Source organism: Mesoplodon mirus, assembly GCF_964341445.2.
Source record: "Mesoplodon mirus genome assembly, chromosome: 18".
Classification (NCBI taxonomy): domain Eukaryota; kingdom Metazoa; phylum Chordata; class Mammalia; order Artiodactyla; family Ziphiidae; genus Mesoplodon; species Mesoplodon mirus.
In genome coordinates, this window is record NC_138994.1 from 10,058,497 (window position 1) to 10,074,582 (window position 16,086).

Below are 16,086 nucleotides of genomic sequence, written 5' to 3' on the forward strand. Positions count from 1 at the left end.
TATGTTTTCAGCTTTCATCTTACCTTCTACAATAGCCGTAATAGTTAAATTATAATTGTGAGTGGATGAAGCTGATGTTTATATTGCTGCCAGAAAAAAAAAATTTAAATAGGGAATAGGAGTCATCATGCAAAATGATTGGAGAGTTTCTTTAGTGTTTGAAGAGGATCATGAGACACAGGCTTACTACAGTCTGGCTTTCTATTGCTTGGCTCTGTTGCAAACCAATTTTAAAAGGAATGTTCTTATCTGCTGGTTAATGTTTCATTAAAACATTGAATATCAAAAGCCATGTAATATATTTTTTGTATTTACCACAAAATTCCTAGTGCATATATTAAAGACTCAATTTTCTATTAATCCATGTAAATCATCTTTGATACTGTAGAACAGAAGGCTACCCTTAAAATGTAAAGATATTATTTGTTTAATTTAATAATTTTTCTGTTTATAAGTCTTAAAGTGAAAGAACTCTGGTTAGAATTCATTTGTATACAAGTAAAACTTCCATTACAGTCAAGGGCATAAAATATGGATGCTATTTTTGGTACCTTACCAGAGCAATGATGCTTATTTTCTTAGTTAAAATTTATTCTATACAATGAATTCTCTAGTACAACAAATGCCTTATCTGGTCCCTAATCAAGTAACATTTTTTATAATGACCCAGATTATATGCTCTCTGCCTTAGAGAGAAGGAATTAAACTATAAGTGAATCATCACAGCATTTCTCTAATGAAAGCTTTTGAATAACAGTTATCCCTAAATCATTTCTTCTTAAATATTCAAACAAGAAGAAAAAAAAACACTACAATGACCAAAAACACTCATCTGGACAATTTACACATTTTCTCCTTTATGCTTACCACTGTATCCACAGTGCCTAGTGCAGTGACTGACTAATACATAGTAGGTGTTCATTCAGTGTGTGTTGAATGAATGAAATGAACCTAAAAAGTCAGAGGAAGGCAAAATGAAAAAAAATTTAGTATGTTATAAATATGTGTAAATTACATGGTTTTCTCTCTACTTAAGAATATGTCTTTTTCTAATTTACTACAGAGGGGCTTGTAAGCGTGAACAACTGGAACCATGATTTCTTAATCTGTGCTTATAATGTAATTTCACTATGGTGTTGAGAAAGGGGAAGTAGTATTTCTTTCAGTGGTTTTTTTATTCGTGGTATCCCATTTGCTTTAAATTCCTAAACTTTCTCCTTCCATAGAAGTCCACCTACAAGGCCAATGTGACTAGCATATGGGAAGGGGCTTAAAGCTTCACTGGATAAGAATTCGGCCATGGCAGCCAACTGAAATCAACCAGCTACGAGTGAATTGTAATAAATGTAATTAGAGAACATAATCAATGAGTATAAAACAAAGAATGAGGATTTCAGGAAAATATCTGCCAACCAAATGTGACACATTTATCCGCAAAGGTCAGGAAAAATAAAATAAATACATGAATAAACTTAACACTATCCTTTGAGAAACTGAATATATATACAATGACCAGACCATGTATAAAAGTAGAGTTCTGGGGCTTCCCTGGTGGCACAGTGGTTGAGAGTCTGCCTGCCGATGCAGGGGACACGGGTTCGTGTCCCGGTCTGGGAAGATCCCACATGCCGCAGAGCGGCTGGGCCCTGTGAGCCATGGCCGCTAAGCCTGTGTGTCCGGAGCCTGTGCTCCGCAATGGGAGAGGCCACAGCAGTGAGAGGCCCGCGTACCGCAAAAAAAAAAAAAAAAAAAATAGAGTTCTGACACCCAATTTGCAGCAGATAGCCTAGGAACCCAACTTACTATCTACAAGTCAGACTTGTAGGAAGTAAGACTACTATCTCTAATAACCAGTCCAGGAAGCCAAAAGTAACCCCTGTAACTATTGGAACTAAATGACCAGGGCTTGATTTTTAACTGACAGCTTCCCTAGTATTTGCCCTCACTTGCAACTTAGGAGTAACCAGAGAAGGCTAAATACACACACCTAGCCAGTCATGTAGGATGCTTCTAGTTAGCCCACCTTCAGCTCTTCTGTGCCAGGTGCCTCCGATCAGGGCATACCTGAAGCCTCTCCTTTTTTTCCCACTATAAAGCTTTTCAACTCCTCTGCCTGCCTTTTAAGTCTCCTCCAGGTACAAGTGATAGTAGCTGATTCCCCTGCTATAGCAAGCTCTGAATAAATAGCCTTTGCTTTTTCTTATTTGGGTGGTCTTCATTTATTTCCATACCTTTTTTTCACATAACATCATTCCCAGTGACAAAGGCAGATCTTGACATGACTTTGGAATCTATTAATGCCTTGGTGGTGTATCACTTTCCACATTAACTGATTTTGATTTAGTCATCTCATGGCACTGAAGCTATGCTGTGTGAGGTAAGCGCTTTTTTAGTATACCAGTATTACAGCTCTTGTCAGACTTCTAAATTAGAATTAACTTACTCTTTCACTTCTGTACAGTACCCCTAGTTCTACAGCTCTTTTATTAGCCCCATTTTCTTACAACCTTACACCACCTCCATTCCCCTTACCTTTATCCCCAGCTGGAAGAACTCAGAACCAGGTTCCTGCAGTTAAGTTCGAAGGTATTGGAAGTGGCATCTCGTCTTCCACCCCAAATTGTTTCCCCTAGGAACACTAAAAAAAGTTTCCATATATGTCAGTATTTATGGACTTGCCTGAGGAATTTAGAAGATAGTCTATGACTGTCTTCCTTTCCTGTTTAAGAATCCTAATGCCAGAACTAGTTAATACCTGAGTGTCTCATCATTGTTTCTCCCAAATTTGGTGTAAAGCAAGCCTCTGATAAGCTGCCTCGATATGTCAGTGTTCTATGTGGACATGGAGATTCCCACCCCAACTCTAACTACCTTTATGTTATATAAATATGTTTATATACTAGCAGATCAATACACAAACACAGACTAATACTTGCAAGATACATTTCCAATAATTTATATAAATGCATTTATGTAAGTATAAAAGAAGGACAGTGAGGTCAGTATATAAAAATCAGGAGTATTTCTATATTCTAGCAAAGAACAATTGGAAAATTAAATCTAAAAACAACTTCATTTATAATAACATCCAAAATCATGAAATATTTAGGGATAAATTTAACAAAACATGTACACTAAAAATTATAAATAAAACAGTGCTCAGATAAAGATCCAAATAAATGAAGATATCGTTTATGGATTAGAAGATTCAGTATTGCTAAAGTAGCAATTTTGATTTACTACAATCCCAAGAAAAAAATGTTTGTAGAAATTTATAAGATTTACATGATTATAAATTTAGAAATTTACATGATTTAAAATTTTTTATAGGAATGCAGATGACCTAGAGTGGCCCCAGTGCTTCTTCAAAAGAACAGCAAAGTTAAAGGACTTCCATTATTCTTCAATAAAGGTGTCAGGGAAATTCAGTGGGGAAGTGAATGTCAATGCTTACATCATACCATGCACAAAAGTTAACTTAAAGTACCATAGACCTAAATGTAAGAGCTAGGAGCAAATCTTTGCAATCTTAAGGTAGGCAGAGTTTTCTTGGATAGGACAAAAGAAGTGTGAGCTATAAAAGAAAAAATTTTAAAGTTGGGCTTTATCTAAATGTAAAGCTTTTGTTTTTCAAAAGAGACTTTTGAGAAAAGGAAAAGTCAAGCCATAGAACAGGAAGAATATTAGCATACATACGTCTGACAGATTTGTATCCAATATAAAGAACTCTTCCAAATAATAAGAAGAGAACCTAATTTTTTTAAAGTACAGAAGATTTGGAGAAACATTCACAAAAGAAGATATAAGAATGGCCAGTAAATACATGAAAAGGTGTTGAATATCTTTAGTCATCAGAGAATGCAAAGTGAAACCATGAGATACCTCTGCACCCATTGGTATGGCTAAAATCAAAATGGCTCACAATACGAAGCGTTAGCGAGGATATGGAGCAACTAGAACTCTTACACACCCCTTGAGAGTGTAAACTGAACAATCTCTTTGGAAACCGGCAATTTCTTACAAAGTTAAATGTTTAAACTTTATAACCCAGCCATTACACAACTTTGTATTTGTCCAAGAAAAGTTAAAATATATATCCACAAAAAGACTTTTATAAGAATGTTCATAGTTTCTCCATATTATAAAAGCCAAAAAACTATTGTATATGAAACAACCCAGTGTTCATCAGCAGCAAGAAAAAAAAGGTGGTATAGCCATACGAAGGAATACTACTCAGCTATAAAAAGAAACAAACTGTTGAAACATGGATAGATTTCAAAAACCGAACGAAAGAAGCCAGACAAAAGAGAAAATATACTATTTAATTCCAGTTATATAAAATTATAGAAGATATAAACTAAGATAACAGAAAGCAGTGGTTTGTGTTTCTGATAACAGAAAAAGTGGTTGCCTGTGGCTAGGGTTTGAGAGAGGGTTTGACTTCAAAGGGACCTAAGGAAACTTCTAGGGATGATAGAAATGTTCTATATCTCGATTTTGGTGGTAGTTTCACAGATGTATATATCTGTCAAAATTCATTGAATTGCATACTTTATTGGAATATAATTTATTGTATGTAAATTACATCTTTAAAAAGACAAGATCAATAGGTGAGTAAGAAATAGAATAGAATCCTGGAATAAGATGACAGCTAGAAGTGAGTGGGTATGAAGGTGAGTAAGAGAATGGTTATATTGAACAGAAAATACATGGTAAGAGAAATCACCAGGGTTTCATTTTGGTCTACTAATAAGTTATGGTTCCATTTGAATCAAATTAAGTACCTAAAAATTAAATGCTCATAATAATGCTGTGTAACAAGCCACCCTAACATTTAGAGCAACCAAACAATAAGCAATTTTTTTTAGTCATGGATTTGCAAGTGTGGGTTGGGATAGCTCTGTCTCACGCTGCAGGTTGGCTGAGCAGCTCTGGGGTTCAAGTTGGGCTCAGGCCTGTGGGTGTTCATTCTAGGGCCCAGGGTGAAGGGGCATCCACTGGAGAGAAGCTCTTTCTCCTTGTGGATCACCAGAGCACAAGAACACAAGCCCGACTGCTCAGGCACAGTTCAAGCCTCTGCTCATAACATTCCACGGTCCAAATAAAGTCACATGGCCAAGCCAAAAACATCTTTCATTGTGTGAAGTTTTAAACCTACCCAAAGAACCTTCCATGTACCCACCCCACAGTATCAACAGTCATGTCATGTATTTTCTCCACCTCTTCTTCAGTTATGCCCAAGGGAACTAAGAAGTGTAGGAATATGCTTTCAGGTCAGCCTCTATGAGTAGAGATGGGCTAGTGCTGTTGCTTTGATTCTTGATCCCTGGATCACTGGCAGTGACTCTCACAATCAGAAGCTCAGTGCGGGGAGGACGTGGTAGAGCTCCACGCCGGCTTTAGCACTTCCTGCAGCAAACTGCAGCCACTGGTTTTGTCGGTCACCCATTTCCAGTGTTCATCAGAAAAGGAAAAATTTAGGTGGCCGTGTAAGAACTAAGAAATGAAAATATAACCAGGTTTGCTTTGGCAGTTGGGCCAAGCTAATCATAGGTTTTGTAACTCTGTTGGAGAGAAAGCATGGATTTCTTTATTTGATTAAATGTAGTACAAATTTCTGAGTCTTGAAATAGATGAGAACAAGCAGTTTATAATTAACAGATCATAAAGGAAAATGTAAACAGCCCGATGAGAAAATACTAAGAGAATGCTGAGAATTAAGAGAATCTGTGGAACTGTTCTATGTGTAGCCTGCCATGTTAGGAATACAGATTAGGGATTTGGATACATTAGCTAATTGTATCCAAGAAATGAATTCATTTCTTGGCACAGTTTTAATCATTGTTTAATCCTTCTGCAGTTTGGCTACTTAGAGTAAAAAATACTTTTTGCAAATGTTGTAAAGTATAAACCATCTCTGAAAAGAAAAGTGATGTCATCAAAACACCAAAATATTCTGAAATATTCAGCATTTGCTTTTCTACAGCATCCTATTTCTTGCCTGCATTATATTTCTCAGGGTTTAATTTACTATGATTCAATCAAATTATTTATTTTCCGTTTTTCCCCACAAGACTATAAGCTCCTTAAGGATGGGGACTGTGCCCATTGTTCATAAATGTGATCTAATACCTCACACAGTGCTGGACACACAGAAAGTACTTAGTAAATATTTATTGAATTAATTCATGCTTTCTTGTATTGTCCATGGTGGCTATTCTGCTGTATCCCATTAATAAATAAAATAACCATTTAAACAATTTGTACTTAATAATCACATATTTCCTGGCAAAATAATCAGTCCACCAGCCAGGCAGCCTGGACTTCAAAATTGACTCTGTCACTTGCCTAACTGTGTAACCGTGGGCAAGCAAAAGCTTGACCTATATGTGCCTCACTTTTACTATCTGTACAGTAAGGAAGGTGTTGTGAAGATTGAACGATTTAATACATGTAAAGCACTTAGAAAAGTACCAGACGGTAATTAATGCCTCAATAAGTTATTATTACTAGTCAGTCGTACAACTATCAATATTATTATTCCAGAAAGAAACTTAAAACACTCTTTTAAACCAATACTAAATATGCTGTATTACTCAGTTTTGATCTCAGAGTTCTGTATTTGTGTTGAACTGGTAAGTCTTACAGAATTTGAATCTGAAAATTGCTCCTCCCTCTGCTCTTTTTCCTTAACTCTACTGTTAAAAAAATCAAACAAGTATGGCCTCCTGCAGAAAACCTTCTTTCCTCCTTTTCTTCCTCCATCTTTCCAGAACAAGTTTAATTGTTTCTTTCTCTGTGCTCTCTACTACTTCCTTTAATTTACAAAATACTTCTTGTATATATACTGGCTTCTCTCTATCCTTAGGTCATTGCTCCACTTTAAGTTAACTGATGTTAAGAGGGGAGTGGTCAGATAATTTTTTATTTTACACTCAATTTTTAATTATATATAACATTAGTTAGTTTTTCATAGCTGTAGACTCCTTTCTTGGAGGAAAAAAAAGTATTGTGAATATTGTTTCATTCTCAAACCCAGTGTCCTATGTCCTTAATACATTTTCTGTAATTTTTGAAAATTAAAATACAACATAATTACAGAAAGGTATACAAATAATAATTATGCAGCTCTATGAAATTTTCAGAAGTGAACACACTTGTATAACCACTACCTAAATCAAGACATAGAACATTACCAGCACCTCAGAACCTTTCCTCGTGTTTCCTCTGCATCATAATCCACTCCCTCTAAGCTTGACCACTGTTCTGACTGCATTATCAATGATTTCTTTTACCAGTTTTCAAACTTTATATAAATGAAGTAATTTAGTATGTACTCCTTTGAGTCTGTCTGCTTTTGTTTAGTAGTATGTTTGTGAGATTCTCTTTCATTGCTTTCGTGTTTCATTGTATGTTTACTGTTGATGGGCATTTTCAGCTTTGGCTATTATGAACAATTCTATGACTGTTACATCTATTTTGATGCCCCTAAGTGTACTTTTCCTTTCGGTATATACCTAGTAGTAGACCTGCTGGGTCGTGGGGTTTCAGTCCCCAGTCTAAATTTTTTTCCAAATTTGATGCTACCAGTTTACATTCACACCAGTACAACAGGATTTAACTGTCCTTTTACCCCATATTATCAGGTGTTTTTGGTTTGTTTCTTTTGTGTGCTGTCCTGCACTACACATACGTAGTGGTATCTCATTGTGGTTTTGATTTTCATTTCTGTACAATGTTGAACATTTTGTATAAAACAGGAGTTTGTAAATTCCCATGTGGAATTTCTGTTGTTCATCTTTTAATCATATTGTCTTTATTTTTCTTATTGATTTGTACGAGTTCTTTGTATATTCTAAATACAAGTCCTTTGTTGGATGTATGAATTAAAGATATTTTTCCCACTCTATGGCTTGCCTTTTTAATGTTTTAATGGAGTGTTGGGTGAACAGAAGTTTTTCCCATTAATAAACTTACCCATCTTTTCTTTTTTGTATTCTGTTTAAGAAATCTTTGCCTAGACCTAGTTCATGAAGATATTCTATTAGACTATCTTCCAGAAAATGTATTATCTTTTGTATTTGGGTCTTTTATCCACCTGGAATTGATTTTTTTGTATGGGATGAGGTAGGGACGGTTTCATTTTTATTCATACATATTGATCCATCACCAATGATTGAAAAGGCCATTTGATTACTAAAATATTGGAATGGCATCTCTGTCCAAATAAGGTGATTATACATGTATAGATATGTTTCTGGATTCTTTATTCTGTTCTCCTGGTCATTTTATCTATGCTTGTACCAATCATACTCTGTCTTAATTACTTTAGCATTAGATTAAACCTTGATATTAAGTAATAGCAGTCATTCTTCTTCACATTTTCTTTACTATTCCTAGACCTTTCCATTCCCATGTGAATTTTAGATCCTTTATTTTTTTTAATGTTTAATAATAATTCCTATTAACTTTAATGAAAGCTTTTCAAAATTACAAAATCCATTAAAATAGTTCATCATACTAATAGCTGTAAGAGAAATAAAAACAACTAGTTTTCTTCATAGAGGCTAAAACAAGGCATTTGATAAACATTCAATAACCACTTCTGCTGTGGAAAAAAAATCCAAGCATAAGAATCCTTTAGTTTTATGGTGCTGTATTCCTCATTCAGTATTCTGGAGCAAAGCCTATTGCATAAACACACTGCTCCCAAATAGCCAAGATAAGTTTCAAGAGTTTTAATCAACCTAATGTATGAATGATATGATTTATTTTGTGTATCATAGTGTCACAATGATTATTTTCCAACAACCTACTAGCCATCTTGTTTTGTGTATCATACTCCAAATTCATCATTATTAAAGGAGTCACAGTAGAATTCCACTCAAGAAAAGTACTGTGTTTGTTTAGGGACATACCTTAATTGGGCGTGTTTGGTTATGAAGATGACACCTTCTTCGCATCGCCTGGATGGTCATGGATGAGACAGAAAGATAGGTAAAATATTTGGTATGAGGATTTAAGAGAAATTTTGAGAGTTTTGAACAAATACCCTGGGCAGAGGGGAGGTAGGAAGTGATGCCCAGCAAAATGGTGAGAGACTGGAATCAAGGTTGACAGTAGAGCCTAGGGGTTAAGAGCCTGAGTTCTAGATCCAGATTTCCTGGATCAGCTACTTATTAGCTTATGAATTTGGGTAAGTTACTCATCCCTCTGTGCTTCACTTTCTTTATTCATAAAAAGGGGATATGTGCCTACCTCATAGGGTGGTTATGATCATTAAAAGAGTTAATGTATATAAAATACTTAGAAACAGTACCTGGCATATAATTAATCCCCATATGTGCTAGCTGTTATTATAATTAATAAAGGATAATCTGAAAATCTGAGATATATCATATGTTTTAGTTTCATTTAATTGTTCTGTGCCATGATATAATCCCCCACCCTTAACAAACACACTGTAACCCCAGTAAAGTCCTGTCCACACACCACCATAAGACTAAGGTTCATTGAAGACTGAAAAGATTACAGCAGAATCTAGTAGTGCAGAAAACAGACCCTACACTCAGGAAAGAAAGAGCCCAAAGACTAAAAATTCATTGTAAGTTAGAAGTTGAAGTAATTTAAGAATCCTGGAAGTAACAGGTTGGACACTGGTTTTCCTACTGACTGTGTGTTAAGAGTTCATCCAATTTGACAGATTTTAAAGGATAAGCTGATTCTAGCTGTTTCAGGGTTTCTCAACCTCAATACTGTTTAATGACTTTCGGGGCTAGATAATCCTTTATTGTGGAGAGCTGTCTTGTGTATTGTAGGATGTTTGGCAGAGTCCCTGGCCTCTACCTACTAGATGCCAGTAGCAGCACCGCTCCCTGCAGTGTGACAACCAGAAATATCTCCACTCATTGCCAAACGTTCCCTGGGGGGCAAAATTGTCACTAGTTGAGAACTGCTAATTTATTTAAAAGAAACTTCCCTGCATAGAGTTTTTTCCTCAAGTTCCAAACATTCACAAACAGAGAATAAAATAATACACTACTATGTAGTCATTTCCTAGCTTCAATAATTTTGACAACTTTGTTTTATCTATATCTTCTCCATTTTTTCTGTAGTAATTTCAGCAAAACCTGGTCATTATATCATTTCTCCCATAAATACTTTAATGTATATAAAGTATATCAGCTTGTAGACTTCTGAAAAATAATGAATATTAGTATCTTTTTAAGAAACTAATATTTAGGAAAAAAAGCACTTAAGAGAAATAGAGTGATATAGTAAGACTAAGAGTAACATGAGTATAAGAGCCTAGAAGAAAAAGGAAGAGTTTGGTTTCTTTTCCGCAGCCTCTTTCTTAAGTGAGTAACATTTGGACTTTTGCAAATAATGCATGAAATGATAATATAATTATAGCCTCTTGCCTGCCATTTGTATATAGTGTAGTAGTATGTTGTGAAATTTAAAGAGGTCAGAGACGTTTACATTTTATTATAGATGTCTTCAGAATTACACTTAGCATTTTAACCTGAAACTGTTTACTTCAAATTTCATATGCTATAAATATTCTTGTTATCATAGTAGACTTTGATAAATTTTAATAATACTAAATAGCTGACTCAATAGTTTAGAAATTCTACACACTGTGGTAACGAAATGAAAAATTCTTCATAGCAAGGGCTTAAAGGTGGAAATTTGCTTGAATGACGGATAGGGGATTTGTTTGTTTTTAATTGAAGTATAGTTGATTTACAATATTGTGTAAGCTTCAGGTGTACAGCATAATGATTCAGTATTTTTGCAGATTATATTCCATTATAGATTATTACAAGATAATGGGTATAATTCCCTGTGCTATATAGTATACCCTTGGTGCTCATCTACTTATATATAGTAGTTTGTATCTGTTAATCTTATACCCCTAATTTGTCCCTCCACCCTTCCCTCTCCCCTTTGGTAACCACAGGTTTGTTTTCTATCTCTGTAACTCTGTTTCTGTTTTGTATATACATTCATTTGTATTATTTTTTAGATTTAGGGTACTTGTTTTGAAGATGCATTTGCATGCATTTGTAACACAGCTTTTTCCTGAGATTTTATGTTAGAGTGTCATAGTTGGGCAGAGGTAGAGAGATAAGGAACTGTCTATAATGTTGGACATTATAGAGGTAATAAAGCCCCTGGGATATCTTTCTGGTCTGTGGCAGAGAAATCCATTTTTGTTGCCTCTTGCAGAGAAGTAGGGAAGGGAATATAGATCCTGTTTTTCTACTCTGGCATAATTTCAATGATAATTCTTTTTTTTTTATGGGACTTTAATGCTGGTAGAATTAGGTTTGAATGACAGTCTAGGCACTTTCTTTTTTAATTAATTAATTTATTTATTATTTATTTTGTCTGCATTGGGCCTTCGTTGCTGTGCACGGACTTTCTCTAGTTGTGGCGAGCGGGGGCTACTCTTCATTGCGGTGTGCGGACTTCTCATTGTGGTGGCTTCTCTTGTTGTGGAGCACAGGCTTTAGGCGCAAGGGCTTCAGTAGTTGTGGCATGCAGGCTCAGTAATTGTGGCTCACGGGCTCAGTAGTTTTGGTGTGCAGGCTTAGTTACTCCACGGCATCTGGGATCTTCCCAGACCAGGGCTTGAACCCATATCCCCTGCAGTGGCAGGCAGATTCTTAACCACTGTGCCACCAGGGAAGTCCTCAGTGAGAATTCTATATAGATTTTCCACAGATGGAGCACTTGAGTTCAATAATACTATACAAGGATACACCTGTAGTCCCTTCCTCTGGCCTGCAGCTTGTGACTTTAGTAGAGAAGTTAAGATAAGTGTTAAATTGAGTAATAAGAACATAAACTTCACTTTCTTGCCATTAGGAGTGATTTAATGTGTAACACTGAATATCCTAAAAAATTAAGCTATTATATTTTAGCATCAAACCATATGATACTCTAGTTAATTCTTGCTGTGGTGAAAGGACATATCTGACTCCAAAAAAAAAAAAAAAAGATTTTTGTAATATCCTATATAGGGTATGTGCTACTGTGGATTGTTAACAGGTTAGACTGAATGCATCTGAACATAAAACAAAATCTGAAAAAATGTTGACAATGAATCAAGTTAATGTAAAGAGATATTCAGTTTAGGTAAATTAGTTCTGCATCACATTTAAAATAGATCATCTTGAGTTCCCTGGCTATTTTTTATGTCTATAAATTCTCTATTTGGAAATAAATTGAGCCCAAGGAAGAACCTCATACTGACATTGTTCAGCATCCCTCAGTGAAAAGGTTTGAAAAAGAATAATTCCTGTAGTTGGTGACCACTGAAAAACAGCCTAAATAGAAAGAAAATTACGCTTTCCTCAGCTGCCGCTAAGGTGCCACGTTGGGGTGTAGGCCCTCACCTCACTTCATGGTGTGACTGCACCATGCCCAGCAGCCCCTGCCTAGCACTCGCCCGCACCATGGCCTCCGACTCAGAGCTCACCTGCATCTACTCAGCCCTCATCCTGCCCAACAGTGAGGTGACAGTCACTGAGGATAAGATCAATGCCCTCATTAAAGCAGCCAGTGTAAATGTTGAACTTTTCTGGCCAGGCTTGTTTGCAAAGGCTTTGGCAGGTGTCAACATCGGGAGCCTCGTCTGCAATGTCGGGGCAGGTGGACCTGCCCCAGCATCTGGGGCTGCACCGGCAGGAGGTCCTGCCCCCTCCACCACTGTTGCCCCAGCTGAGGAGAAGAAAGTGGAAGCAAAGAAAGAAGAATCTGAAGAGTCTAATGGTGACATGGGCTTTGGTCTTTTTGACTAAACCTCTTTAGTAACACGTTCAATAAAAAGCTGAGCTCTTTAAAAAGAAAAAAGAAAGAAAATTGAGTTAAAAGCTAATTGTATGGAAAGAGTGTAGCAGTCTGGAAGCACAGGATTAAAATGAATGCCAGAGATCAGGAATTTTAGGGGTCTAAATTCCAGGGCAGAAAAATGAACCTGAATGGGGTTTCTTTTTGGAGTGATGAAAGTATTCTGAAATTAGAAAGTGGTGATGGTTCCATAAACTTATGAAGAGACTAAAGCCATTGATCTGTATACTTTAAGAGGATAGAGTTTATGGTATATGAATTATTTTGAAAAAATGACCCTGACTATGGGGGAAATGATAGCTCAGGGCCATCTGGCATAGGGTAGGAACCCAACCAGGGTGAGTAGTGCACCTGTATGCAGGGTGTCAATGAGCAGTGGTGAGATTTGTTACATGTAGGGGGATAGATTAAATAAGTATAGTATTAAATAAGGAAAACGAGAACCAGATTTTTCACTATTGGAGAACAGAGTTATAACTTTGGAAAGGAAGAAATCTAGAATTAACCCTATGGTATTGAATTGGAATTGGAGCATCTTTGTGAACATTTAGAGTGTATGTTTGTATATGGATTTACAAATAAAAATGAATATAGAGTTGTGTGTATGTATATAAGTGTATGAGCATACTGCCTAACTTTGTCGACGGAGTGGACTTGGGGGGCAGTGACATCCTGATCGCAATGAGCATACCTGATATTCTAAATACCTTTCCCCACTGGAAAAAAAAAAAAAAACTCTTCTTGGGAAAAGGACTGATTCTAGGGCTAGGGCAGGGAAAGTACAAGATGAACCTGGAACATCTGATGCCAAAAAGCAAAGTAGTGCTCAGAAAATGACAGGGATATATCAGAAGGTTACAGGAGCCAAATCGAAAGGGCTCACATGGCCAACTTTGGGACAATTTGAGCATCAAAATAAATAATCATAGTAACAGGTTATAACTCATTGAGTAAGATAGGAGTCTGAGTTCAGATAGGTAGGTAGATAGGTAAAGGAAGAGAAACTAAACTATAGAAGAGTGATGGATTTAGAAAATATCACTGTTTGGCAAGCATGATAGTAATTAATTCTACCAAGAAACATTAATGGATGCTAAAAATAGTGGGCAAAAGTTTACTGAGGAGAGATTCAGACTGCTATTTGTACACCAATGTTCATACTATCATTATTCATAATATCTAATAGATGGAAACAGCTCAAGTGTCCAACTTGATGGACAGATGAATAGATAAACTAAATGTGGTATGTACATAAAATGGAGTCAGTCATAAAAAGGAGTGAAATTCTGATACATGATCTAACATAGGATGAACCTTGAAAATTCGCAAAGTGAGATAAGTTAGACATAAAAGGACAAATACTGTGTGATTCCACTTATATGGGGTACCTAGAATAAGCAAATTCATAGAGACAGAAAGTAGAATAGAGGTTACTAGGGGCTAGTAAGAGGGGAGATTGGGGAGTTTTATTTAGTGGATACAGAGTTTCTCTGGGGGATGATTAAAAAGTTCTGAAAATGGAGATGGTTGCACAACATTGTGAACGTACTTAATGCCACGGAATCGTACACTTAAAAATGGTTAAAATGGGGCTTCCCTGGTGGCGCAGTGGTTGAGAGTCCGCCTGCTGATGCAGGGGTTGCAGGTTCGTGCCTCGGTCCCGGAGGATCCCACATGCCGCGGAGCGGCTGGGCCCGTGAGCCATGGCAGCTGAGCCTGCGCATCCAGAGCCTGTGCTCCGCAATGTGAGAGGCCACAACAGTGAGAGGGCCCACGTACCACAAAAAAAAAAAAAAAAGGTTAAAATGGCAAATTTTGTTACGTGTATTTTTATCACAAAATTTTTTTTTAATTTAAAAGTTTGTTGAAGAATGGTATACTTACATACTTTCAAAGTATCCCCTCATTACATACTTATTAATTACAAAGAGAAAGAGTATAATTTTAGAGTGGAAATATCTGGCAAACACTGCCATAACCAAGTGATCAAAGTTAACACAGCATTGCTTTTTCAATAGTCCTGCCAAAAATGCATAACCTGAATTAAATCATGAGATAACTTCAAATTGAGGGACACTGTGCAAAATAGCTGGCCTGTAATCTTCAAAAGTGTCAAGATCATGAAAGTTAAGATGAGACTGAAGAACTGTTCGAGATTAAAGGAGTCAAAGAGAACTAAGAACTCAGTGCAGTTGCTTAATCCTGAATTGGATCTTTTTGCTAGAAATGACATTACTGGATAAATATCAAAACTTAAATGGGGTCTGTGGATGAGATCATAATAATGTAAAATGTTAGGTTCCTGATTTCTCTGCTAGTACTGTGGTTATGTAAGAGAATTGCTTGTTTATAGGAAATGCATACTGTCTGGGCATGATGGGATATCACATCTATATTTTCAAATGGTTAAGGAAAAAAATGATCTTTGTACTGTTCTTGAAACTTTTTTGTAAGTTTGAACTGATTTTAAAATAAAAAAGGATATTTACATGAACTGTAAGGAAAAAAAGAGATAAAAGAACCTGAATGAAGGTGGTGATTATGGCCAGGACTAGATCCCAAGACTAGGACTTGTATTGGAAGGCTAACTGCCAAAGAAATGGGAAACTTCTGTTCAGTGAGTTACAAAAACATTCTCTCAAATTCAAGGGTTTCAAGTAAATATATTGAGGATACTGAGTAGACTATCAATTATAATATGTAACAGTGGAAAAATCAGCTTCTAGTCAAGGACCTAGTAATTTTGCATTTAGAATGTGAAAACAAAAGAAATGACCAAACTTGAATGTAAAAATAGTTGCAAAACTGGCCATTTTATTTTGATAGATTCAGGTGTTTCAATGTCTTCCTGTTATAGGTGATGCTGAACAAGAACTTGGTCCCCCTCCATCTGTAGATGAGGCAGCAAACACACTCATGACTCGTCTGGGTTTCCTCCTTGGAGAGAAAGTCACGGAAGTTCAGCCAGGTGACCAATACAACATGGAAGTACAGGATGAAAATCAGGTAAACTGTTTCGTATCAACTTAGTGAAACATGGGTGAAACAGCCTATTATAACCAGGAAAGGAAAAATGTTGCAGGGTGTCAGTGTTCTGAGAAGAATAATCCCAAGTATAGAATGCCTTTTGAGGCCTGGAGATACAACTTAATTTTCCATAATCACTATATTTCTTCAGGTTTTTTTTGGAGCATCTTTTAGTTTCCTTCTTAAGTTTAAAAAGCCACT

The 16,086-nt window shown here is 36.2% G+C and overlaps 2 protein-coding genes across 5 annotated transcripts in view; both read left to right on the forward strand.

Moving 5' to 3' along the window:
- The window catches only part of TANC2 (tetratricopeptide repeat, ankyrin repeat and coiled-coil containing 2), a 354,826-nt gene that overhangs the window by 192,627 nt on the left and 146,113 nt on the right, over positions 1-16,086 (forward strand). For all 4 annotated transcript variants that reach the window (XM_082602709.1, XM_082602710.1, XM_082602711.1 and 1 more), the window contains one exon: positions 15,716-15,864. In XM_082602709.1, coding sequence (XP_082458835.1) covers positions 15,716-15,864 — 149 coding nt within the window. The remainder of the gene's footprint in view (positions 1-15,715; positions 15,865-16,086) is intronic.
- LOC309793566 (large ribosomal subunit protein P1-like) lies at positions 12,429-13,061 on the forward strand (the record flags this gene model as incomplete). Its single annotated transcript, XM_082604150.1, has 1 exon — positions 12,429-13,061. One exon carries the CDS (start codon positions 12,429-12,431, stop codon positions 12,807-12,809), a length of 381 nt encoding a protein of 126 aa, XP_082460276.1. The 3' UTR covers positions 12,810-13,061.